This window comes from Ictalurus furcatus, chromosome 28 (genome assembly GCF_023375685.1).
Source record: "Ictalurus furcatus strain D&B chromosome 28, Billie_1.0, whole genome shotgun sequence".
Classification (NCBI taxonomy): Eukaryota; Metazoa; Chordata; class Actinopteri; order Siluriformes; family Ictaluridae; genus Ictalurus; species Ictalurus furcatus.
The window spans coordinates 12,710,023-12,735,952 of record NC_071282.1 but is presented as its reverse complement, the minus strand read 5'-3'; the positions used below and the strand labels follow the sequence as shown (position 1 = coordinate 12,735,952).

The 25,930-nt window shown below is 39.6% G+C and overlaps 1 protein-coding gene across 4 annotated transcripts in view; it reads left to right on the top strand.

Annotated features, from left to right (window-relative positions):
• cita (citron rho-interacting serine/threonine kinase a) overlaps positions 1–25,930 on the top strand; it is a 93,323-nt gene that overhangs the window by 51,862 nt on the left and 15,531 nt on the right. For all 4 annotated transcript variants that reach the window (XM_053618658.1, XM_053618657.1, XM_053618660.1 and 1 more), the window contains 21 exons: positions 1,023–1,193; positions 3,012–3,065; positions 5,816–5,869; positions 6,062–6,202; positions 7,292–7,417; positions 7,615–7,710; positions 7,884–8,000; positions 9,938–10,047; positions 10,148–10,322; positions 11,624–11,821; positions 12,574–12,627; positions 12,797–12,994; positions 13,086–13,415; positions 14,277–14,381; positions 15,366–15,506; positions 17,235–17,342; positions 17,575–17,770; positions 19,690–19,857; positions 23,284–23,421; positions 24,116–24,296; positions 24,564–24,655. In XM_053618658.1, the coding sequence (XP_053474633.1) occupies positions 1,023–1,193; positions 3,012–3,065; positions 5,816–5,869; positions 6,062–6,202; positions 7,292–7,417; positions 7,615–7,710; positions 7,884–8,000; positions 9,938–10,047; positions 10,148–10,322; positions 11,624–11,821; positions 12,574–12,627; positions 12,797–12,994; positions 13,086–13,415; positions 14,277–14,381; positions 15,366–15,506; positions 17,235–17,342; positions 17,575–17,770; positions 19,690–19,857; positions 23,284–23,421; positions 24,116–24,296; positions 24,564–24,655 (2,953 nt within the window). The remainder of the gene's footprint in view (positions 1–1,022; positions 1,194–3,011; positions 3,066–5,815; positions 5,870–6,061; positions 6,203–7,291; positions 7,418–7,614; positions 7,711–7,883; positions 8,001–9,937; positions 10,048–10,147; positions 10,323–11,623; positions 11,822–12,573; positions 12,628–12,796; positions 12,995–13,085; positions 13,416–14,276; positions 14,382–15,365; positions 15,507–17,234; positions 17,343–17,574; positions 17,771–19,689; positions 19,858–23,283; positions 23,422–24,115; positions 24,297–24,563; positions 24,656–25,930) is intronic.

Here is a 25,930-nt window from a genome sequence, read left to right as displayed (position 1 = left end):
GCACTGAAGTGTGTTTGAGAATATATGTACTGAAATCAATAGGAAGAGCTTTCTTCTTCTTTTTTTAATATAAATATTTCTCTGGTTGTTGAGTCTACCTATCCTCCAGGCAACTATGAATAAAAAAAAAAAACTAAGCTAATATCATAGACACAAAATCTGCTTTCACAGGCAGCTACTGATTTGTCCATTCCTGCCTTCATAGATTTATATTCAGTGTTAAAGCCCTTATTAGTAATATTGTGCTTCTGGCATATTAGTTTTTTGCTAAGAGAACATTTGGAGGCTTTCAGTTAGAACTAAAATGTGGGCTGCAGATCTACAATATAATTGTTTAGCATGCAAAATAGTGATAAATGCATAATGTAGTGATAAATGCATTTTTTGAAACGCATAAAACAGAGGTACACAGGTGAAAAATTGAATGTTGGCTGTAATTATTATAGTCTTCCATTAGGTGTGTATAATTTATACAGCTTTAACTCAAGATTAGATCAGTATAATGTACTTTACTGTTAAATCCGACTGCGGTAAAGGACTGCGTATGCCTTTTCAAAAGCTTGATTAGTCACTGTTGAGTGCGTGCCACGATGCACCTGACTCCCTCTTACTTTCATTAACCCGGTTCGTTCCTATCAGCAGGCAATTTCATACCATCTCATTTTTTTTATTGCTCAAGTAGGGGAACGATTAATTTTGGCCTGCTTGAGCTCACTCTAACCTCTCCTCTGACTATTTGCTCTGTGACCATGCTCTGCATTGAGACATCAGTTAAGATTTAGAAGGCTTTTGTGATTACCCCCATGCATGTCATGTATGAATACCCTTCTCTTAACGGGAGCATGATGACTTTGTCACGCGTCATCTAATACAGTTATGCTAATCATTTTATCTTCGAATTTAATAGATTAACACGTTTCCCTTCTCTTATTGTTAAAGCTCATATCAGGCCTTGTCTTTTCTTTTATGTTCGCGCATATCAAGTGTGATAACTCAATTGTCTGAATGTCTGTGGCTTGCAGGAGTACCACGCTCAGCTGGAGGAGATGCAGGTGACCATCAGGCAGCTGGAGGAGGATCTGTCTGCCGCCCGACGCCGCAGCGATCTGTACGAAGCTGAGCTGCGAGACTCGCGCCAGACAAGCGAAGAGCTCAAGAGGAAGGCTGCAGACTACCAGCAGAGAATCCAGAAGGTGCGTGTGTATGTGTGCACAAGTCGAATGGATTAGTGAGGATGCTGATGCTAGTTTCTAGTTTATTTACATGCTTCTTCTTAGTCAGTGAGAAACGTCATTGTTGCTGTCTCGTCGATGAGCGCGTGAAGGAGAATCGAAATTGCAGCAGTTTTTTATTTTAACAGAACAGCATGACCTTTAAAGACCCAGGGAAGTAACATTTCTAATTAGGAAAATGTTGGTCTTGTGGCAAATTCAATATGCCAGTATTATCCATAATTGGTGGCTTTCCAGCATCTGCTGTAAAAGTATCCCTTTTCAGTTGGAAGTGGGCGTGGCTAAAATAAACCAAAGCTTGCATAAACTTCCCTCTCACAAATCACAAGACTGATGCCTTTCCCCCCCACAACTCCTGCATAACCTTATTGAAACTATGCATTTGCTCGTGATTAATCTGCACAAGCTAGCAAGCAAAATCTTACATTGCCTTCTGTCAGCAGATTCGTGCACAAGCAAATTAAGGAAGGAAGACAATTTGTTTGCATTTATTCCCTGGTATAATATAGAAACCATCTAACAACCGCCTGGGATACCATAGCAACCATTTGGTACACCATAGCAACCACCTGCAAAAACAGTAACTGCTTACCAGTACCACAGGAACCACCTAGCAGCATCATGTACACTGCATGGAACATCACAGCAGCTACCTAGCACCCTCCTAGAGTCATCTGAGATACGATAGCATCCACAGCAAACACCCTACCAACCCCTTAGCACCACCAAGGAATTGCTGAAGACCATGGTTCTCAAAGTGAGGTCTGGGGACCTCCAGGGGTTCATGATGCAGGGGTTTTGTTACAGCCCAACATTAGGAATGCTATTATACCAGTAAATAATACCAACTGGAATCTAATGACAATTTTAATAAAACAGGTTCTGTTGGTGAAAGGTTAAGAGATTAAACAAAGCTCTCTGGCTCCAACTACTAGCCAAAATATTGCGCATATTCAGATAATGTCTTTAATTTTTTTAATTGTTTGTTTGTGAAATAAATTTATAACGAGAGGGTCAGTGATTTTTATTTATTTATTTATTTTTTCTTTTTACAGTTCAGAGTAAAACGTTTGAAAGCTGTGCAGTCACTCTGTCATTTCTTCAGGAAATGCACTTATCTCGTTTTTAATTTTCTTTAAGGGCACCAACAAATTTGCCGCAAGTTTTTTTCTTTCTTTTTTTTTCTTTTTTTTCCTTCCTTTTTTAGAGAAAGACAAAGACATAAAAGTGCAGAATTTGTATCCTTATACACAATGTTTATTCTTATTTTCATAAGGGGTGCCAATAATTCTGGGATTGACTGTAGGGTTGAACAACCCTGATCATCTCCACTTGTACCTCTGTGTTTAGCTGTGACTGATTTGTGTAGCAGGCTGCATGTTTTAGATAGAGGGATGTCAAGCAAGGTTACTCATTAGAATATTAAGCCATGTCCCCATTTGGATAGTTCTTGGACCAGTCAGTGGATTCAGTGGTGATGGAGAAATGCTTTTATTATATTTTAATTTTTTTTCTCTCTCTTTTCTTTCTTTTTTCTTTTGCTTTAAACGTTGCACTAAACTTAGGTATGCCATTTAATTTGGTATTAAAGAAACATATTTTAATCTTTAAGCTGAAGTGTGTTCACTTTAAAGCTTATAGCTTTAACTGAATACTTGCTGATTTGTCAACGAGTTTTAGAGACGAAAGTCAAACGTCCTCATCATGACCCCTTTTTTTTTTTTTTTTAAAGCTGAAGTGTAAGTGTGTGTGTGTGTGTGTGTGTGTGTGTGTATACAGGCAAAAGAGCAGGGCAAGACTGAGGCGGAGGAGTTGCTCACCAAACTGGAGAAGGTAAAGCTTTTCTGACTCGTCTGTTTCAATACACTGCAGCACCGCTTGCCCTCAGGAGGCCTATTGAGAGTGAGGTTTCACCCTAATGCACCTTTATTTAAGCTGCTAATAAAGAGAAATGGATCCATTGTCTGCGTTTCTCCCCTAAAATAGGCATAAATATTTGAACATCCCTGATTTAAGCTGACCTTCAATCAGTCTCTCAAATACAGTCAATGTGCTCTACTGCTCCCAAATGCTCATTCTCTGTACATTATAGATATTTCCTTCCCAGAAAAGAATATACATCAAGCTACACCTAAGCAGAATAGAATTTTAGTGTGTGTGGGTGGGCGTCAGTAATCCCCGATCGGACGGCCTCACACTTTTTTCCCCCACGCAGTACGAACACTTTTGGCTCGAGTTGCTTGAAGTGCCTTTTATCAAGCTGATCCGCTAATGTGATGATGGCCAGTGATTATGTCTATTATATCATGATACAAGTGGTCTGCCAAAAGGACAGGTGACTTCCCTTGTATTTATTAAATAATGTAAAAAGTGAGATAAATGAGCAGTGATGCATTATATTTTTGTTCTCACTTCACACCAAAAGCAGCAGCCAAATTTCGACTCTTCATAACTAACCTGTCGACTCAATATGATGAATACAGAGAGGAGTATGATTAATTATGGATAAGGTAAATTGGACTCTGGCTAATATATTAGTAATACGAATTTCGCTTCAGCTTAGATTTCAATTGAGATGAGTAATTGTAAATTACGTAAGGAATGAAACATGATGGGGATGCTGTTATTGAAAAGTAACCAACCAAGGGGTGGTGTAAATTAAAGAACATGTCATACATTTTATTCATTTATAGCTGTGACCTTAATGTTGTGAAACAGCCGCACAAACAAGTTAGTTCCTGGTATCACTTACATCAGAGGTTCTCAACCTTTTGTAAATAAAGCCCCCCCCCAATATTGGAGGAAACCAGGTATAATGATTATCTATTCTATAATATATATACCTAATCTATGATCTGTTTTTGATAGCTAGATAGATAGATAGATAGATAGATAGATTTAAAAAAAAAAAAAACAAAAAAAACTTTTATTCAATTCAATTTTATTTGTATAGCGCTTTTTACAATAGACATTGTCTCAAAGCAGCTTTACAGAAATGTCAACATGGTATACAGATATTAAAGGTGTGAATTTATCCCAACTGAGCAAGCCACTGAGTGGCGACGGTGGCAAGGAAAAACTCCCTAAGATGTTTTAAGAGGAAGAAACCTTGAGAGGAACCCGACTCAGAAGGGAACCCATCCTCATCTGGGTAACAACAGTTAGTGTGAAAAAGTTCATGATGGATTTATATGAAGTCTGTATGGCCTTAGGAGCAGCCGTAGTCCCAGCAGTCTGGAATTAGAGAAGATTTGAGCTCCATCCAGAGGCAGAAAGGATCTGGATCTCTAGTATCTCCATAAATTCGTGTGGGGCTTTTTATGACTTTTATAAAACTATATAACGTATGGAACTTGAATGGTCAAAGATGTTTCTGAACTACTTTGAACAAGAGAACTAGTCTGTAATAATGTGGACTATTTTACACGTAAAACACGTTCATTCTATTTGTATTACATACTAAAAACATTCACATACAAATTATGCAAATTGGGATGAAGGGCGCGTCTCGTTATCCATGACATTGTTAAATCTCTGGCTCTCAGACACTCAGTGAACAGAGCAGATGCAGAGAGAGGTGAGAGTGCAGCGGGGAAGAAAGACCTCGCACTTGCAAGACAGTACCGGTGATATTTGGAAAGTTGCTAAGGTTTGTCCAAAAAGTCGCTACATTTGAAGCTAGGCGCAATTATCATTATTTATTTATTTATTTATTTATTTATTTTTAAAATAAGTAGCTAAAGGGAGCTGAAAAGTTGCTAAGTTGGCAACACTGGTCTGCACTGACAGCTAGATAAAAGGCAGCTAAGCTCCGCCTCTTCTCAGCAAAAAGAAAATTTAGAGGGTGAGGAAACGCAGTGTTTTTAATTTATGCACATCCTATTTGAAAAGCAATAAAATACACCGAGGACCCAAATGATGCCCTGTCTGTGTTTTTTTCTTGAAAACAATTTTCCTTCCGATCTCTCCGCGCCCCCCTAGGGCAGCCTTCCTGGTTGAGAACCACTGACTTACATTATAGAAGCAATAAATAGTCATTCCAACACCAGACTCGCTTTTCTTTTCATTTTTTTGCAGACAAAAAAAAATGCAGCTTGTTATGTTACAGAGAAACACAAAGCAAAAAGAGAAATAAACATTTCACCATATCAACAAATACACAACACATTTTTTTTTCGCATCCTGAACACATTCCAATGTTCTATAGTGTGCACTAATTAGTGTTTACAGGCCATTATGTTTTGTGCGTATGCAGGGATACAAAACACAACCATTTGGGATTCTACCTTCTCTCTAGATTTGTCTTTTTAATATCACGTTTATGGAAATAATTAAAAACTAAATACTAATAACTAAACACCTGATTCGATGATTCCATCACTGTGTACACTTACAAGGTCTCAGAGTGTCTGCCTGCCCTGATGTTTTTATTTCTTGCCTCCCTTCTGTCGTAAAATAACCACAAATTCAAGTGTTTACTAGCCTATGTCCTTCAGCACAGTGTTCAGCCTGTGAGTGTGTATGAGAGACAAACGGTGCACTGCGCACTTGCTTGATGTTTTATGGCCTTGTGTGTGTTTCAGACCAATGCAGAGCAGCAGTTGAAGATCCAGGAGCTACAGGATAAGCTGTCTAAGGTACACATATGCACTGATCCCAGATTATTAATGAGCAACAGATGAGATGTTCTCAGACTAATATAGAAATAGGAGTAAATGAAATGTCAACAGTTGTGTCATGTGTACATGTTTTTACCTGTTAAGTGTGTTAGCAGTTATTCTAGCACCATAAAACTTGTACTATGAGGGATATCATCTTGCCCTGAACAGGCGGTGAAGGCGAGCACGGAGGCCACGGAGCTTCTACAGAACATCCGTCAGGCCAAAGAGCGGCTGGAGCGCGATCTGGAGCGGCTGCGTAGCAAAACAGATCCCAGCGACACACTGCGCAGACGTCTGCGCGAGACTGAGGCAGGATGCATCACCGCTCACACTTACAGACTGTCACCATCACCGGCATTTACGCCATCTGTTCACGTTATTCATTATTCATAGCAAACCCTGTCAACAACAGTGATGAAATGCTTCCTTACGAAGGTGTTTTGAATTTTGTCAAGACACAATTAAGAACAAACTAGAACCCTTTGTAAGGTCACATGATCAGAAAACAAGGGTATTTCTGGTTTAACGTAAGGCTTTGCTTATGTTATAGGTTTCTCATATCTTATGTTATTCATTTCTCATTAAAACTGATTATCATTTAAATGCAGTAGTATAGAATCACTGTTTTTTTATCATTGGATTGCAAACTTCTGTTTCATAAATGTAAGACAGAGGGAACCTTTACTTTACTGTGCTCAGCAGTATTTTGTTTATTAATACTGTTTAAAATGAGTTGGTATGTTCTGTTAGAGTTTGACAAATATACACATTTTGCCATTTAAGTCTAATGGAGAAAAGTTAATCAATACGACAGCAGTCAAAATTAGAAAGGATATTCTACGTGAAAGCCTAAAGCTATTACAAAATCAATAAATAAATTGTGAAAATGAACACAGACCATATACACTCGTAGGCCACTTTATTAGGAACATCTGTGCATCTGCTTCTTCATGCGGTTTATCCAGTCAGCCAATCATGTGGCAGCAGCGCAGTGAAAGAAATTCATGCAGATACAGCTCAAGAGCTTCACTTCATGTTAACGTCCAATCTGTTTCAGTTTAACTGAATCTCTTGACCTGTGTCTGCATTATTTTGTGCATTACACTGCTGACACATGATCAGCTGACTGAATAATTGCACAAAATTAGGGGTACAGGTATTCCCATTAAAATGGTCAGTTAGAATGTGTATGTATATGTATGTATATATGTGTGTGTGTGTGTGTGTATATATATGTATATATATATATATATATATATATATATATATATATATATATATATATATATATATATATGAGTGTTTATGTGTGTGTATGTATATGTATGAATGTGTATATATAGCTGTAGCTGGTGAAAAAAGAGGAAGAGCTTAAAATAATTGTTTCTGTGTGTGTAGGAAGGCAGAAAGACTCTTGAGAACCAAGTGAAGAGGCTGGAGATTGTGGAGCGCAGAGAGAATAAACTGAAAGACGACATTCAGACCAAATCGCAGCAGATCCAGCAGATGGCTGAGAAGATCTTGGTGAGCCTGTTTCCTCATCTCTCTCTCTCTCTCTCTCTCTCACTCTTTCATTCTTTCACTTTCTTGCTCCCTCTTTCTCAATCAGTAACTTGCTTTCATTAGTTCAGTTTCAGTAGTGAATTATAACAATGCTTCGTGTCAGAACCACTTAATATCAGTTTCCATAACTCATAGAAATTGCGCGTGTGTCTTTGTAGGAACTGGAAGACAACCTGAGGGAAACTCAGGCCACCGCCCAGCGGATGGAGGCCCACCTTGTCCAGAAGGAAAGACTGTATGAAGACAAGATCAAGGTAGCATGGAGTAGTTTCGGACCTGTTTATGGTTTATTGTCATGTCTGTGACACACATGGCTTAATAAAATGGTTGCAAACATTTCACAACAAGATTTCATTTGCAGATCATAGTCGACGCACTGCAACCATAGACTGATTATGTGATCACGTGTATGTATTTGTGTGTTTAGGTGCTGGAGGCTCAGATGAAGGCAGACTTGGCTGATAAGGACGTACTGGAGGCCAAGCGAGCTCAGCATGAAGAGGAAGTGCGTGAGAAAGGCAAACTCCTCAGCGAGCAGAAAGCTGTAAGAATTTCCTCACACCTCCTCCTGTCTGCGCAAGGATGTGTCCTCCACCTCTTTTTTTAAATATTCGTTTTCCACCATTACTGGGAATGCATACATTGCTAGTGTTTACTGAGAACAAAAACAGGCTAAACTCTAGTTCTAGTTCATTTCCAGGGTTCTAGTTCTAGGTGAAACAGAACTATAAATGGATAAAAGGTATAATGTGTCACTGTCATACTTCATGTCAGGCTATATCCCGTCACTCGTCATTTATTATTTTCCTAAAACAGCACTCCCATCGTCCCATATTTTATTCTGAATAAAGTACAACATGTCAGGATAAAAAGTACTTCAGTATGCTAGAAGCATCACTCTATCCTGCCATATAACAGCACTCCCATCGTGTGTTATTCCTTACATATTGAGTGTTCCACACATTGAAGGCTTAAGTAGTTTGACAGGTATAATTAATGCCTGGATATATTTAAAAAAAAAAAAAAAAGAAAGAAGCTATAGCAGTATTTTTGTTGAAGGAAAATAATGAAGCAGTCACATTATTATTACCACAGAATAGTCATTTTACCCCACAGTGTTTTACAGCAGTCACTAGTGATGTCACTTTCTGTTTAACCCATTACACTCAGACTTATTATCCTAACTCTCATGCCTGTGTTTCTTATTCGTGCTACAGTAGTTGCTGAATAATACATATTATCTCCAATTTTTTATTCAAGCAAATGGCCTGTCTCTTTTCTTACAACCAGGTTTTATAGGTCTCCACTATTTGAGTCACTCCACTTCAAGATAAAAAAGCAATTACTAACATAATATACCTGACTGAATGATTTTGTCTACAATGAATGAGAAGAAACACCTGCTACACTACCAGTCAAAAATTTAGACATTCATTCTTTATTTATTCCCCCCTACCACGACACACACATTTTATAATAATAATAAAGACATCATAACTCTGGAAATAACACAAATGGAACTATGGGAATTATGTTGTGATAAAATAAAAAATAATTTAATATTTTAGCATCTTCAAAGTAGATGCCCTTTTTGCCTAGAATTTCTAGAAATGTATTCTTGGCATTTTCTCAACTGATTTCTTGAGGAATTTCCATGAGATGTATTAAAGGAGTTCACACCTATACTGCACACTTATTGGCTTTTCAGAATATTTTGCTCCAAGTCATCCATTTAAAAAATATTTAGTTTTCTAATAAAAGGAATGAACATGTTGGCACAATTATATTTTTGTCTACAACACCGATTTCAAACATTTAATCACACACCTTCGGATCAAAAGGTTTTTACGATCATGAGAAACATTTAAGTCGAGTGTCCTTCAAACATTCGACCGGTAGCGTAGATGTGACAGTTGATGCATCATTGCACTGTATAATTAATATAATCAGTAAAACATTCAATCAGATACCACACTCAGCAAACCACTTGCCGTAGTAGAGACAAGAAATGAAACAATATAGACATCTTGGTAAACAGAAAAGTACATAACAAAACTGGAATCTGTAGCTGAATCTGATCATATATCATTATGAAAATGTCACAGCCCTGATCTTCACTGCTCACACTTAGGTTATAAAAGAAATGAGTTGATTCAATTGGATATCCCACTACCCTATAATATGATATGATAATAATAATAACTCTATCCCTTTTTATCATGACGCCATTATTCTCACTGTCAGAAAAATGGCAATAATATATTGTGCCAATGCAATGGCTTTATTTTTGCCTTTGTGTTATGATCATGCAAACATGCCCAGCTGTCTTCAATGACGCATGATGATGGCATTTATACTGACTCATATTTTCTTTTTAGGTTACATATTCTTTTAATTGGCAATGCTATTGTATTATCTGTATCAAACTGTTTTATCGGCTGGGTTATATTTAATATGTGGGTGTGTGTATCCTCCCCTTAGACCATCAATGCTATGGAAAATAAGATGAAGAGTCTGGAGCAGCGTATTGCTGAGCTCTCTGAGGCCAACAAACTGGCAGCCAACAGCAGCATCTACACCCAGAAAAACATGTAAGAGACTAACGACTATGCTAGATAATACAAGATCAAATCGAATGAATCAAGAATGTAACTCTGCTTCACTTGGCCATTCTATGTGTGTGTTGGGCAGGAAAGCGCAGGAGGAGATGATCTCAGAGCTGCGTCAGCAGAAGTTCTACCTGGAGTCACAGGCAGGAAAGCTGGAGGCTCAAAACGCCAAGTTGGAGGAGCATCTAGAGAAGATGAGTCAGCAGGAGCAGTGCAAGAAGAGCAGGCTGATCGAGCTGGAGACCAGACTGCGCGAGGTCAGAGAGGGCTGTAGGAGAATTTGAAAGATAAACAGTGTTCCTTGTGTAGTGCAGAACAAGGCAGGATGAAAATTTAGGAAAATATGTTGGATGTTATGACTCTGGATATTCAGTTGTTAAAATCACACTCAAGCTACTAAGGTTTCCTTAGAGAGGTTTTTTTTTTCTTTATTTTTTTTAAAATTTTGCTTCTACACTGATGCAGCCACCTTAATGCATATAACACTTCATTTTTCCCCATTTCATGATACTGATAATGACTATTAAAAATTAGCAGGAAAACTGAACATAAGGTTTAAAATCAGTCTTGAAAATGTGCCGAATTTTTACCATGAATACATGGTATTCATCACCTTGAAAAGGTAGCCCAGTCAAACCAAGCTATTTTGAATTACTGCTATTAAAATAAGACGTAAACTTTCCAGGGGGTTTGAAAATTATTCAGAATGAATTTGTGCACCAGAGAGGAACAGAATTGCCAAGATAGACTGAATGGCCGTGGAGCAATATTGCTGATGCTTATGCTAACAAAATCTTATCTGAGAATCTACATTCATAATATAGAGCAAGTGCGATATTATGAGTGTTTCACTCATCCTGTTTGTTATAGTTTGGATTTGACTGGATGTTATTAAAATAAATGTAATTAAAATTCTGCACGTTTTTTTTTTATGCCATATGTTGCGGAACACCTACACTTGATTACTTAATGGCTCAAACAGGTGGGAACGTGGGCTGCTTATTAAAATCACCAGCACCTTGTCAGAAATAGACAAATATAGTGACATAGAGACGTGAGAGAGAGAGAGAGGTGTCTATGAATGGTTTTAGTCATCCAGGAATTAATTGGATAAACTAGGCCCGGATCAAAATAGGACAGTGACTAGAATTGTGTTATAATCTTATAGACACTTTGCCACTCATCCAAGGGACTTCAATAGTTGTCTTGCAGTTAAATCCGAATGTTTGACACCTAAGATGTCGTGAAACTTGCTAATGTTATATGACACTGACAGGAGAGAGTAGACTCATAAATAAAAGACATAGGGAAAAAATGAGAGAGAGAGAATGGTTATAGTCTCAGAAAGCTGGGCAGGATGCGTAGGTAGAGGAAGAAGGTGCACAGAAGATTAATAACTTGTTTGTCGCTTACAAAATAAAGAGTTTTTGTTCCGAGTTACAAAAGGCTGAATAAATTGTGACTCCGGACTCCATTAGCTGTTTCGAAATGGAGCTGAATAAGCATGGCTACTGTAGGCGATTAACTGAGTGATTGTGCTTTTTGGTGTCGTGAATAGATGGGTCTGGAGCATGAGGAGCAGAAGCTGGAGCTAAAAAGGCAGGTGACAGAGCTGACGCTGTCACTGCAGGAGAGAGAGTCTCAGATCAGCAGTTTGCAGGCAGCACGTCATGCTCTGGAAAGCCAACTTCAACAGGCCAAGACCGAGCTGGAGGAGACCACGGCCGAGGCTGAGGAGGAGATCACTGCTCTTAGAGTGAGACAAACACACACCCATATACCATACTGTACAGTACATAGTGGAGGAAATAATTTCACTGAACAGAGTGGGAAACCAAAATGTGTAGAGTTCTGACTGATTCGTTGGTGCATCCTGGCTGCGTCTTGAAATCATATGAAGTTGGTTAGGCTACTTGCTAGCACAGCCAAGTAAATCTCTTTTGTACACTTTTCTGTCCACAAGCTTCAGAATCTTGAAGATTGCAGACTGAGTCTCTACAATCCTTTATGCTTTTATTTTTAACAGGCAAACAAACTCGTGTGGCAAAATATGCAAACAAACTCGTGTGAGCATATGCTCCTCCAAAAAGCTCATTTTCTCACCTGTACAGGTACTGGTTTGAAAAATGGTCCACATCATCCCATCTTCAGAATGTTTTTGAAGGGTTTATTTGAAAGAGAAGGCAACCTTGTCTTGTGAAAATAGGTAGTTCTTAGCCACATTTATTAAGTAAATATACCAGAGGTCTGGCTCACGAGACCAAATCTTTGTCCTTTGTCTTTATGAAAATCCTTTTATAATAAATTACAATATAACAAACAGTAATTGTTTATGTCCATAATAAATGGTTTGATACCTATTGTTTGGACACCTATTGTAGAGTGACATAAACTACTGTATATCAGTAATGCACACACCATTCTTCCATACTGCATATTATAGTGACGCACATACATACATAAACATGTCAACTGAATTCACAAAGTTGTTTTTTTCTCTTCGTTCAGGCTCACAGAGATGAAATTCAACGCAAGTTTGATGCCCTGAGGGACAGCTGCTCGGTATGCAGCTCATCCATAATCTTTCATAATGACAGGCTTACTAATAATTTCATTATATGATCTTTGCCTCCTATATACATAAAAGTCAATTCATTTAGAAACCCTGTGAATAATTTCGGAAGGTTGAACTATTTAGCTAAACAGGATGTGATTGGTGTTGTCATTGCAGGTGATCACAGACCTGGAGGAGCAGCTGACCCAGCTGACCCAGGAGAATGCTGAGCTGAACCGGCAGAACTTCTACCTGTCCAAACAGCTGGATGAGGTGACAGATGAGAGCGAGGAAAGACTACAGCTCAGCCAGGATGTGGAGCGTCTACGCAGAGAAGTCGCTGACAGAGAGATGCACCTGAACAATCAGAAACAGGTAGACCACACATACACACCTCAGTGACCAGAATTCGAGGTCTTAAGAAATTTCCACCGTAATTTAGTACTGTACGTACCTTTGCACACAGAACATCGAGACCCTGAAGACGACGTGCAGCATGCTCGAGGAGCAAGTGGTGGAACTGGAGACGCTGAATGACGAGCTTCTAGAGAAAGAGAGACAGTGGGAGAACTGGCGCTCGGCCCTGGAGGATGAGAAGGAGCAAGCGGAGCGACGCACACGTGACCTTCAGCGCCTCCTCGACAACGAGAAACAGAACCGGCTACGCGCTGATCAGCGCAGCACCGAATCCCGCCAGGCTGTGGAGCTGGCTGTGCGTGAGCACAAGGCTGAAATCCTCGCCCTCCAGCAGGCGCTCAAGGAGCAGAGGCTCAAAGCTGAGAGTCTGTCTGATACAGTGAGTCACCCACGTACACACTTTTTCCCATGTTTCATAAGTCTCTTACTGACTCACTAAAGCGCTTTAATACTCACTTCCATTATTTTTTTCTCTATATAATTGGGAACATTGTTATTAGTATTGAAAATGGACTTTCTTCTCCTGGGTCACTTTCTGATCCTGAGCTGTAATTGATGGATGCTTAGCTAGTGCTGAGATAATTACAGATCCCAGAAGCTATTCCTTATTAAGCCTGGAACGGATACGTGGTATTTTGCTGCTGATATAAATGAAGTATTTACAAATGCATTTATAATATTATAGTATAGTCTTTTGGTAATTCAAACTGCATAAAAACAGACTAATATTTCAAAGATACGTTTCTTTTTCTCAAATACGTGTAATGTTTCGTATTTGTGTCTGCTCTGACAACGCTATTTCAAGATCATGTTAAAGGAATACTGCAGTGTTTTTCAACCTTTGAAACTTATGATGGACATTTAAGGGCAGTTGTTGAATTCTGTCTATGAATGATTGAAATACACAACTATAAAAGAAAATCTGAAACCACGTTCAGTTTTATCCAACGTTCCGTCATTGGTAATTCGGGTTACGTACACTTTCTGGAAGGTTCATGGCATCCGTACTCTATCAAACCTACATAACTGGGTTGGTAACATACAACCACGAATTCCATAAAGAATGAATGTGTCTAAACTTTTGACCCGTAGTGTATTTGTAGCTTAGTTTCCAAATACTTTTGACTTAAGGATTCATAAAAGCAATGTAGAAAATGCATATTTAGTTTAAACTGTCTTCAGTCTTGAAATCTTTTAGTGTGTTGTGTTTGAGCTTCATTGCTACTGTTGTGACTTGCAGTTGAATGATCTGGAGAAGAAGCATGCCATGTTGGAGATGAATGCTCGCAGCCTCCAGCAGAAACTAGAGACTGAGAGAGAGCTCAAGCAGAGGCTGATGGAGGAGGTTGGTCTCGTGTACACATACACACAGGCATTTAGAGCAGCATGATTTCACCTAGTGGTCCATTTGCCGAGCCGGCTTTCGACGCTATACATAACAACCAGCTGCTGCTGATTCAGTCATTGGATTCTTTGCACAGATTTTGCATGTCTTCCGTGTGCTTCAGGGATTTCCTCCGGATACTCCGGTTTTCTCCACTCAGTCCAAAGACGACATGTGCTGTAGGATGATTGACATCTCAAAATTGTCAATAGTGTGTGAATGGGTGTTTGAGTGTGTGTGCAATTGCGATTGTGCCCTGTAATGAGTTGGCACCCCGTCCAGGGTGTCCCACACCTTGAGGCCCCTTGAATAGGCTCCAGGCTCACCATGGCCCTGTGTAGGATAAGAGGTGCAGAAAATGGATGGATGTAACCTATGTGATGTAGTTAAGATGGTTGTCACCTATGTATCATCAGCTGTACAGTGGAGTATCAAGGCTATTGGTTAGCAGGGACCACTGTTAGCATCTTGTTTCTCTAAGGTTATCTAGCTTATTCTTAGGTTAGCACACACTAATGCAGAGGCATTTCAATAAAAGAATGCTTTGCACTCCTGTGGACTCGTAGATAGAGCCACAGAAAGAGTCAACTGAAAGTTTGATTCTTCATTGCTGCATGTAACATAGGAGACGTTATAAGGGCTCTAAACGTAAGGCAGTACCTGTGTCTATCATGTACCTGCTATTAACATATCCACACAATAAACTGTGACATTCAGAAATCTTTTAATAGGTGTCAGTATCTCTTACTCTGCTATTGTGGACCTTCAGACAGGACATAATGCAACACATTCAACCAATGTTGTTTCACAGGAGGTGCAATTGCACCCAGGTTCACTAAAAGCAAATGACTTTTGAGTGTATATTTCTCACCTGTGTGTTTGTCAAGACATTTGTAGTTAAAGTGATTAGTCCGGTTGATCATTGTACATGTGTGAACATCTCAGCAAGGAAAGTTGCAGCAGCAGATGGACCTCCAGAAGACCCACATCTTCAGACTGACTCAGGGTCTGCAGGAAGCACTGGACCAAACTGACCTGCTCAAGACTGAGAGGACAGACCTCGAGTACCAACTCGAAAATATACAGGTACACACACACTTCGGATCATCATTCAGTTCCCTGTATTGCATTCCCAGCTTGTAGTTGAACCATTTACCAACCTTTTTTTAAGGTTGTATAAGTAACTAGGCTGAACAGCTAATCAAAAGCACTTTGAGAGGCATGAATCATTGACGACCCCTCAGGGATGAATGCAATAGTAGACTAAGAAGTAGTGAAGCTGAAGCTAGATCCTGATTCCCACAGTCTGAGTCCATGCCGTAATTATTCTCTCCTACACACGCTCAACTCGCAGGATTAATGATCTGTTGTTCTTGCTGTCCTCTGCAGATGCCTCACAAATGCATCATATTTGCACACGTACTCACAAAAACAGTGGGATTGTGTGTGCATTTACAGTACTCTGACAGTGCAGATGGTTTCTGGGCCCGTAGAGCCATTTTAACTTCCTGAATGACAGAATGACTGATCGCCACTGTTAAAATGTCCATGCCCATCTCAAGACACTGCGTAGTGGTATATACCTAAACATAGACCAGTAATCCAGCAATAAACCAGAAAGGTAGACGTAAGGATCTTCACAACTAGATTATTCTTTCCAAATCTTTTTTTTGACAGATGATAGAAGAGACAGACTGAAAACAGATGTACAGAAAAGGTAGAGGATAGTAGGCAAAAGCTATTTGTTCCTAAGTAAAAATAGCATGTACATTATTTTTGTGCCTAATCTAGTAATGGTCATTATAATGGGTTACTCACATTAAGAATGGTAGGCTACTGTTGTATCGTGTGAATATAAACAGCATTTTGTGCTAAGCTGTCTGTTGATCCAAAGAATTGAAGATTAAGGTTCGTGTTGATGTCATGTGATCAAGTTTGCGATTGGCTGATCAAAGCTCCCTATACCCTGTTGTATTTAAGGGTGCGAAATCTGTACTTATGACCAATGTGGTCTTCACTTGGGAGGAAATTGATACTCAATGATACGTAGCATGTCTCTGATGCATATTGGAAAAACATCGCCTGGTCTTTTTTCCAATCTTCAGCTGTCCAGTTTAGGTGAGCCTTTGCCCACTGTAACCTCAGATTCCTGCTCTCGACTGATAAGAGTGGAACCCGATGCGGTCTTCTGTTGTTGAAGCTCGACTGTCTCATGGTTCAATGTGCTTCTATATGCGTTTATTTGCTGAGATGCGTTTCTTCTCAACACGGTTGAAAAGTGTGGTTATTTGCATTGATGGAAACTTTCTGAAGCTCTTCTCCTGTATCTGCCTGATGTTTATGCATGGCTTGGCTGTCGCACAATTTGACGATTTGATGATTACACGAACGACCAGGTGTACAGCTGTTAAAGCGGCTCCTGAATGTTTGTCGCTGCCTTATTGTCACAAATGGTTCCGTTTTGAGGTATTCCACAACAAAGAGAAAAGTAAAGGATAATGATAAAGGATAAGTCTGTTATGAGGACTTATCGTAACATCAAAAACCAGTCAGAACTGTTGCAGAGATAGCAGCGCCCTATATCTGTCCATGTGTCAGTGTAAGAAACCGATACACCAGGATTGTACTGCTTATGCCTTTATCAACAAGGAGGGAGATTCGTTCGTTATTTATTTATTTATTTATTTTGTATCAAAGGGCGTCTGACAGATTATCCCATTCATACTTCAACTTTCTACTCATACAGTTTCAGATGAAACTCAAACTAAGTGGCTTTCAGTCATTTTCGCTGTGGTCTCTTCTTCTCCTCTATAGGCCGTGTACTCTCATGAGAAGGTGAAGATGGAGGGCACAATCTCTCAGCAGACCAAACTCATTGACTTCCTTCAGGCCAAGATGGACCAACCCATCAAGAAAAAGAAGGTTTGAGGGATATAACAAGCAAACAAGGCTTATTACCAAGCTTGATTAAGCTTCCCTTCCATTAAAAGTCCCTAAGATGTAATCTTGGTGTGATTTGTTCTTCACCAGCTTTAAGGATGGAGTCATTTATAATTGTTTGGCTGAGGGAATTAATTAGGCTTCAGAGATTGTTAAGTAGAAGACCATTTCCAGGAGCATGATGGGATGGTCTCTCTGTGGCCCCGTGCTGTAGGGTATTTTTGGACGTCGACGGGAGGATATGGTTGCTGCTGGTAACGGGGCAGCAGGCATGGCGCAGGGGCAGCCAGCAGTGCCTATGCAGTACAGCGACATGAAAGCGGCGCTGGACAAGGAGCGAGCACGGTGCACTGAGCTGGAGGAGGCCCTGCAAAAGATGAGGATAGAGCTGCGCTCACTGCGAGAGGAGGGTAAGGAGCAAACACTTCCTAGCTGTGTTTATCACTGTCCAACTCACTATACAGTGAACTGCAGGGTGTTCCAGAAGTCTCCATACATAGTCCTCTATGTTTGCCAGCATCGTGTCGGTTGTGCCTTCGTCAGTGGATGTTCCTGGACGTCCGCTTTTCAGTCGGTCCGCAACACTTCCGGTCTTTTTGAATTTGTTAATAAGTTTGGTAACAGTGTCATGTGTGTGATGTGCTCGCCATGTTTCCTGTTAAAGTCCATTGCAACCTTGCGACAGCTTCCAGCCATGAGAACGATTTTAGTACGTTCTTCTTTTGTCAAAGACATTCTTAAAGGCTATCTGAAAAAAATCTGTATATAATATAAACCAAGTATGAAAAAGTGTGGAAGACATTTTGCTAAAAAGTGTTCATTTCCCATGATAATGTATGGAGACTTTTGGGACACCCTGTATTTTCAGGGTCTCCCATTTTATAGTGCACAGCAACAGATAGTGTACAAATGATGTACCCAAGTGGTGTCAGAATACCCATAATGCACTGCATTGTTTGGTCCTCAGGCTTGATACAGTAAAATAAATGTGTGGATAATTAATTAGCTAACATTGTTTTTGCCACGGAATGTGATTAGTGTTGCAGAGTAATGAACAAACCCATGTAATGTAGTGTTGTGAAATCATTTGTTTTCTATAATAGTGTTCTGTGTAGTGTATTCTTCTTCCCATTTAGCCTTTCTTTTTTCTCTCTCTTAACAATCTCACTTTAATGCATTTCCTCGTTTCTCCTGACTCATTCTTTTTTTGTGTTGAATCCATTTTTGTTTTCTCAGTAGGACGGATGTGGCACTGTAATCAGCTTTCATTCTTGTATTTTGTATTTTGCTCTTCAGCATTTGAATTTGATTTTCTATCTGAACAAATAAGCAGAAAAACAAACAAACAAAAAAATAGCACCTACTTTTTAATTTCAGATTTTTTTTTGCTGATATTTAGTTTAATATTACTTTTCTTAGGTAGTACGGGATCCATGTAAACATCCGCCATTTTAATCGCTTGTTTTCATCCCATACATGTTGGAGATGAGACTCTTGGCTTCCCATTAATGAGATGTGCTCAATACATAGGATATAACAGTGGTGTTTTAGAACCTACTTTGTGTACTGCATTTCCTATAAAAGGTCATTTAGGATTCACAGTTGACTGTGATATTGCTTTTAGGGCACATATTTTGCTTTTCAGTTCAATTCAATTCAATTTTATTTGTATAGCACTTTTTACAATAGACATTGTCTCAAAGCAGCTTTACAGAAATATCAACATGGTATACAGATATTAAAGGTGCGAATTTATCCCAACTGAGCAAGCCACTGAGTGGCGACGGTGGCAAGGAAAAACTCCCTAAGATGTTTTAAGAGGAAGAAACCTTGAGAGGAACCCGACTCAGAAGGGAACCCATCCTCATCTGGGTAACAACAGTTAGTGTGAAAAAGTTCATTATGGATTTATATGAAGTCTGTATGGCCTTAGGAGCAGCCGTAGTCCCAGCAGTCTGGAATTAAAGAAGATTTGAGCTCCATCCAGAGGCTTTTAATTTTTACTTGTAAAAATATATATTTTAAAAAATAGCATTTGTTTATTCAGACCTCTTTTAAAAAAAAACAAACCAAAAAAACCCCCCAAAGAAACAAAGACTAGATACCGTTTTAAAAAGAGATCCTAAATGTGAAAATTTGAAGAGTACCCTAACAGTGAAATTAGCTCTGGCAGTCTTCGACACAATAGGTAGCATGCCAAATGTCTTGTAATGTATTTTTTTAATGACATGCTATCTTTTATCATTTGTGTCTTCCTACAAATCCATTTTCATTCCGCTGCCTCTTCGTTTGTTTAGAATTTGACTGATCATGTTTGGACTCTCTCCAGCGGCTCACTTCAAGACCCAGGAGCACGTGGCCCCCTCCACCCCGGCCTCGGCCCGTCACCAGCTCCTTATGTCGGCCATCGTTAAGTCTCCTGAACGGCAGCCAAATCCCAGCAGCCTGCTAAACCCAGCCAGCTCAGCCCGACGCAAGGAGACCTCCACTCCTGAGGGTGAGGCACAGCACTCGATCTGGCAGGAAGTTTTAATTAACAGTGCTTCATTTTAAATTAACCTCCGTAATTTCTGGATCCTAATTTGATATTTTCTGATTTGCTATCTGACACACCTGGTTAGATTTTGTCAGTCTGTAGCTCAAGGTTGAATGTTTTTTTTGTTTGTTTTTTTTTTTTGTATTGTTGAAATATTTTATTAGATAAAGAGGATTTTTCATAATAGAACTTAGAGGAAAAAAAACATACTGGATCATCACTTCTAAAACTCTCTCATCACTCATCTCCGTCTCCTTCAGTACTTTGCCCTCTTCCCTCTCCGGCTTTGTGAGGAACATAGTTCGTCTTTTCACCTTACCTGTGTGCTCTGTTGCTGTCTTCCCTCTCTTTGTGTGTCTCTGTGAAGGCTGAGACCTTTTTGTCTTCTCTTATCTCTTCTGCTCTTTTCAGAGAAGAGGAGGGTTACATTCGAAAGTAAGTCTCTCGCTCGCTTTACCTCCTCCCCTCTCCTGCTTTTTCCTCTCGTCTTCCCCCTCTGAAGGCTGGCTCAACTCATCTATCTACTTGATAAGAGACAGTTTGTGGGTGGATTTATGAAGCTATGCACTTCATAGTAACTCATTTGTCTAGGAGTATTATTTGTTAGTATATTAACAGCTAATAATTCAGGCCATAAATCTTGTATAAATAGAGCAATATGTATGAGAGTATATTGATTTTTAATCCTGTTATTAAAGAGAAACCGTTTCCTTTTGTCAGTTGTGCTTAACACAAGAAGCAAGTCTAAATAATAATAATAATAATAAATACATGTTAATATTGTTTTGTTGAATGTTACATTGACATTTGCAGTAATTTGTGGATTTACATTCGCATTTCAGGCAAATGGCTCGTTACTGCTGTTTAGCCCGTGGTGTAGACAGGAATTCATTTTGATGGAGGATGAGGAAGTATAGTTTAATAAAATCACTTTGTGATCGATACAGTTAAATTTATAAACGCAGCACGCTCATGCATGGCATCCTTGCCATATTAATAATGTATTATACAGGGCAGTGGTGGCTTGGTGGTTAAGGCTCTGGGTTACTGATCGGAAGGTCGGGGGTTCAAGCACCGGTGCTGCCAAGCTGTCACTGTTGGGCCCTTGAGCAAGGCCCTTAACCCTCTCTGCTCCAGGGGCGCTGAATCATGGCTGACCCTATATTCTGACCCCAACGTCCTGACATGCTGGGGTATGCGGAGAAAAGAATTTCACTGTGCTATAATGTATACGTGATCAATAAAGACTCATTATCATTATCATTATGTAGGAAATACAATATCTTCACAATACAACAATACCAGGACATCGACAGAAAACGATTCAAATAACATACTAATAAAGGGGACAGGACATCTTAAATTTTATGCTGGAATATCTCAATATCCTTGATTGCTTTAAAGCTGACTAGTAGCTTTAAAACAGAAATGGGAAAAGTCTCGCTCGGTAAATCCTGTTTCTCACTATAGTGCCAGTCGACAATAAAATGTGATTAAATAAACTAATCGACGTCTTTGTTGTGGACTGTGGTAGTTAAATACGGACGAAATGTTACGAAGACCTTGTCGATCGTTTATGTACATCGTTATTGCACAGTTATTGTGTCCAATATGTTAATTATTATATTATTAGCCTTAAATCTCGAACTGCACAAAGAGGTGAAATAGTTTGCTGTTGTCTGTGCATAGTGGAGTAAGCCTCTCTTCTTTCTTTTTTTTTTTCCCCCCCTTCTCCTCTCTGGCCCAAGCATTGCACCATCCTTTGAGTCTCTCACTAAGTGCACCTCTTCATGCTCTTTCTCTCAGTTTCTCTCTGCATCGAAGCTCTCGATTGTCTTTGATCTAATAATCGAGAATAGATTTTGTCATTTCCATGAAGCATGCAGTGCCCTGCCACTGGCTTCAGAATGAGATTGCACTTCGTTTTTATAGCTTTGGCAGTTGTTTTTAACGTTGCTTTTAGGACTTCAGTCCTCACTGATCTCCCTTCCTCCTCTTTTCGCTATTTTTTATTTCTTTCACTCTCCTACTGTTTTCTTCTTCTTCTTCTTCTTTTTTTTCCCCTGGAGTGCACGGATCTCTGCATGTGAATAGCATCTGTAGAAAACAAACTCGATCTTTTTCCTCTCCTTATTTCCTGTGTAAGCACTGGTAATACATATATTCACCAGCCACTTTATTAGGAACACCTGCACATTCATACAATTATCCGGTCAATCAATCATGCGTCAGCAATGCAATGCATAAAATCAGGCAGCTGCAGGTAATGTTCAACAGCACCTACAACAGCAGAAGACCAACACATCAGGTTCCACTCCTGTCAGTTAAGAACAGGAATCTGAGGCTACAGTGGGCATGGTCTCACCAAAACGGGACAGCTGAAAAATGGAACAAAGACTAGGCGATATTTGTTTTGTTTTTTTAATCTTTGGCTGTCCTCAGATTTCTGTTCTTGACTGACAAGAGAGGAACCCTATGTGGTCTTCTGCTGTTGTAACCCGTCCGCCTCAAGGTTCAGCATGTTACGAGTTCTGAAGAGCTTTTCAAGTCAGCACAGTTGTAAAGAGTGATTATTTGAGTTACCTTCGACATCATGTCAGCTCTGTGTAAACTCTAGACCATCGTACCTGAAAAGATTCCGGTTGAGGAGTTTCTGGAATACTCATACCAGCTTGTCTGGCACCAACAACCATACCACGGTCAAAGTCACTGAAATCATGGAGATCCCCTCTTCTGATGTTTGACGCATGGTTTTATGCATTACATTGCTGCCACATGATTGCCTGATTGGATAATTGCATGAATGAGCAGGAGTACATGTGTTGATATTAAAGTGACTGGGGAGTGTAAGTTTATAGGCTTTGGCATAAATGTAAGCGTTACAAAAGGTTTTAGAGCATATTAGCTGCACCTCTAGCAACAGGAAGATAAAAGAAAGATTTACTTTAAACATGGGGTGCTAAAGGAAGTGCAAAACACAATAAAAGGTGTCATCTCTTTATGTCTAGGACAAGGTTGCATTTGCAGAATATCACATTTGTTTTTAGGTGTCAGTCAAACGGCCACATAATGGCATTACTGTAAGGCTACATGGTTGCTCTATGCTTTGGGAGTTGGGGAAATAGTGATTTTAATCATTAACTCTGCATGAATTTAGATGAATCGAATTCAGAGTTTGGGTAGCATGCGACCACACTCCTGGTGAGAGCATTACCGTGACCTGCTCTGTATCCCATGTCACATGCTCTAGCTAATACCAATTCATCATCAGTCAGACTTTTTCCTCAATTTGTATTTTCCTCCAATACAGCACAGGCTCACCTCATTACCTAACTCTGATACACACACACACTTTCTTTTTCTCACACACACCGTCTTTCTCTTTAGAATATGGGCGGCGTGTGAAGGAGAGAATGCACCATAACATTCCTCACCGCTTTACAGTGGGACTCAACATGAGAGCTGCCAAATGTGCAGTCTGCCTGGACACTGTGCACTTTGGCAGACAGGCTGCGACCTGCCTGGGTATGCGCTTACTTTTACATATGCACTTGCTTTTTAAAATATATTTTAACAGAGTGTGACAATTTGAGTTGGGGTTTTTTTTCTGTCAAAAGGTCAGGAAAAGCTATAATGGCACCAATACATATGAAGGTCCATATTTATTTGTTTATTTTATATATAATATATATATATTCATGTTCTTGATTCTGAGTGGTCAGAAGGTGCTGATTAGTTTACTATGACAGCATAGCTGTTAGTTTCAGTTGCATCAAGGGACTCTCCACATGGCAGACGCTGTGGCAGCACATGGCAGACCACATAAACTGAAATGATTTAAGTTTTCTGTGAAGAGATATTTATTTGGCATTCTTGGAAGGAGTCTCCAGTGTCGGTGCTTTGGAACAGCCAGAGCTAAGGCTATAAGTTGCCCAGGAAAGTCTTCAGGTCTTCTCCTCTAACGTGGTAACAGGAGCAAAGTCTTTCATGGACATTCCACAACATTAACTGTAACTATAAATGGATGAAAAGTACATGTTCTTGAATTATTAGTGCAATTATTAGTGTTGAAAAATGTGGTATAACACTTGATTATTTTCCTATCATAGCATACCTTTTCAAATTTTATTCCTTACACAAGTCTTTGTATGTAATATTTACATTTCTCTCTCTCTCTCTCTCTCTCTCTCTCGCGCACGCTCTCCGCTTTTGCTGTCAGAATGTCATACTCTGTGCCATCCCAAGTGCTCCCCGTGTCTTCCTGCTACATGTGGTCTGCCTCCGGAATACGCAACCCACTTCTCTGAGGCTCTGTGCAGAGACAAGGCCAACTCGCCAGCCCTGCAGGTCAAAGAAGCTTCTGGACATGTGCGCCTGGAAGGCTGGATGAAGCAGCCTAGGTAGGAGCAACAGGCGTAGGGTAAAGTTTACTGGGAGCGAAGCAGTGTCTAAATTCAGGGGTTCAGAAATGGTGCATTTGATCTATATTTGCTGTTTGTTTGTTAGATATTCTGCGTTTAAGTTCAGTTAAACTTTGTGTTAATGCAGTGTCTATCCATGATGCACCAAAAAGACATTAGATCTTGTTCTTATACACCACACTCGCATCACACACACTGCTTTAAATGGAAACTGTATTCTTAATATTCACCGTGAACACATTGCAGGAACGGGAAGCGCGGCCAGCAGGGCTGGGAGAGCAAGTATGTCGTTCTGGACGGAACTAAAGTCTCCATCTATGAGTCAGAACCCAGAGAAGGTATTTAACAACTTCACTGTGTGTGTGCAGTGTGTATACATGCTACACTTCACTCTCACTGTGTGTGTGTGTGTGTGTGCACTGCAATATGCATATATGCTAATGAAATACAGACACCACAGCTGTGAGTATTAACAGGTGTCCTGCAACCCTCCAGTGTATCGTGTGATTGATTTATTTAGCACTGTTTAAGAACAAGATTACAGATGGCTTTGCAGAGCAGTTAAAACATTAGAACGCAAAGATGACTGAGAGGAAAAAATTAGATGTGATGGAATTTTAAAAAAGAAAAGATGATTAAATAACTCAACTAAAAGCCAACAAAATTTGAATAAATAATTTGGAAAGTTAGACCTCATTTGTCATAGCAGGCTGCGGAAACCTTATCTGCACAGTATTACATGCAGCAACGGTGCATTCTTTCTGCCTGCAGCATTTTCTGACTCAAGATAAACTACACGTGGCCATTCTGGTAACATAACTAGAGTCTGAATGAAAGATTTGTATACCACAGGCCGGACGCACCGTATAATCGTCTAATAGCAAACAGATTAAACAGATGATGTTATTTCACAAAGAAATCATAGTCACTGTCGATCTGGTGGCGATCTGGTTCTGTAGGAGACGTTCATTTAACTTTTACAGAAGGAGAGTCCAGTGTCAAGAGTAACAGTCAGAGATAATGTCTTCAGGATGGAGTACTTTTCTGGTTTTTCGTGGTTTCTGTCTTATTAAATTCCAGAGAAAGTGATGGAACGCCTGTTTATACTGTAGCTACTCTGGTGACAGGAACTAACTAGTTTTATGGGCATTCCACAACATTACATGTAACTACAGTATAACTGTAAATTGTAATCGTTAGGAAATTTCTTCTGTATTTAAAGAGGAATAAAACACTTTGGCCATCAATCCTGCCTGCCATTGAGTACTCTTCTACAACCGCATGCTCTGTAGTTTTATATTGCTTACTTAAGTCAACCTGATTAGCCTTTTGAGCTGATTAGCCATTGTTCCAGCTGAGCTCATTAGGTAAAAATTTCCTCAGCGACCTTTTGTGTGATTGCCATTTTCATTTCCTCACTGCATAAAGCTGTGTAATACACAGCAACTGTGCAAAAGTCTTAGGCACATGTGAAGAAATGCTGTAAAGTAAAGATGAAAATAATTGATCAATTTGTGTAGTTAGCTGATCAGGAAATTAGCTTATAAGTTTTACTGAGCATCTAGTTCTTCTAGAGACTTTGACTGTCACACTTGCTCCTTTTGGTTTGCATA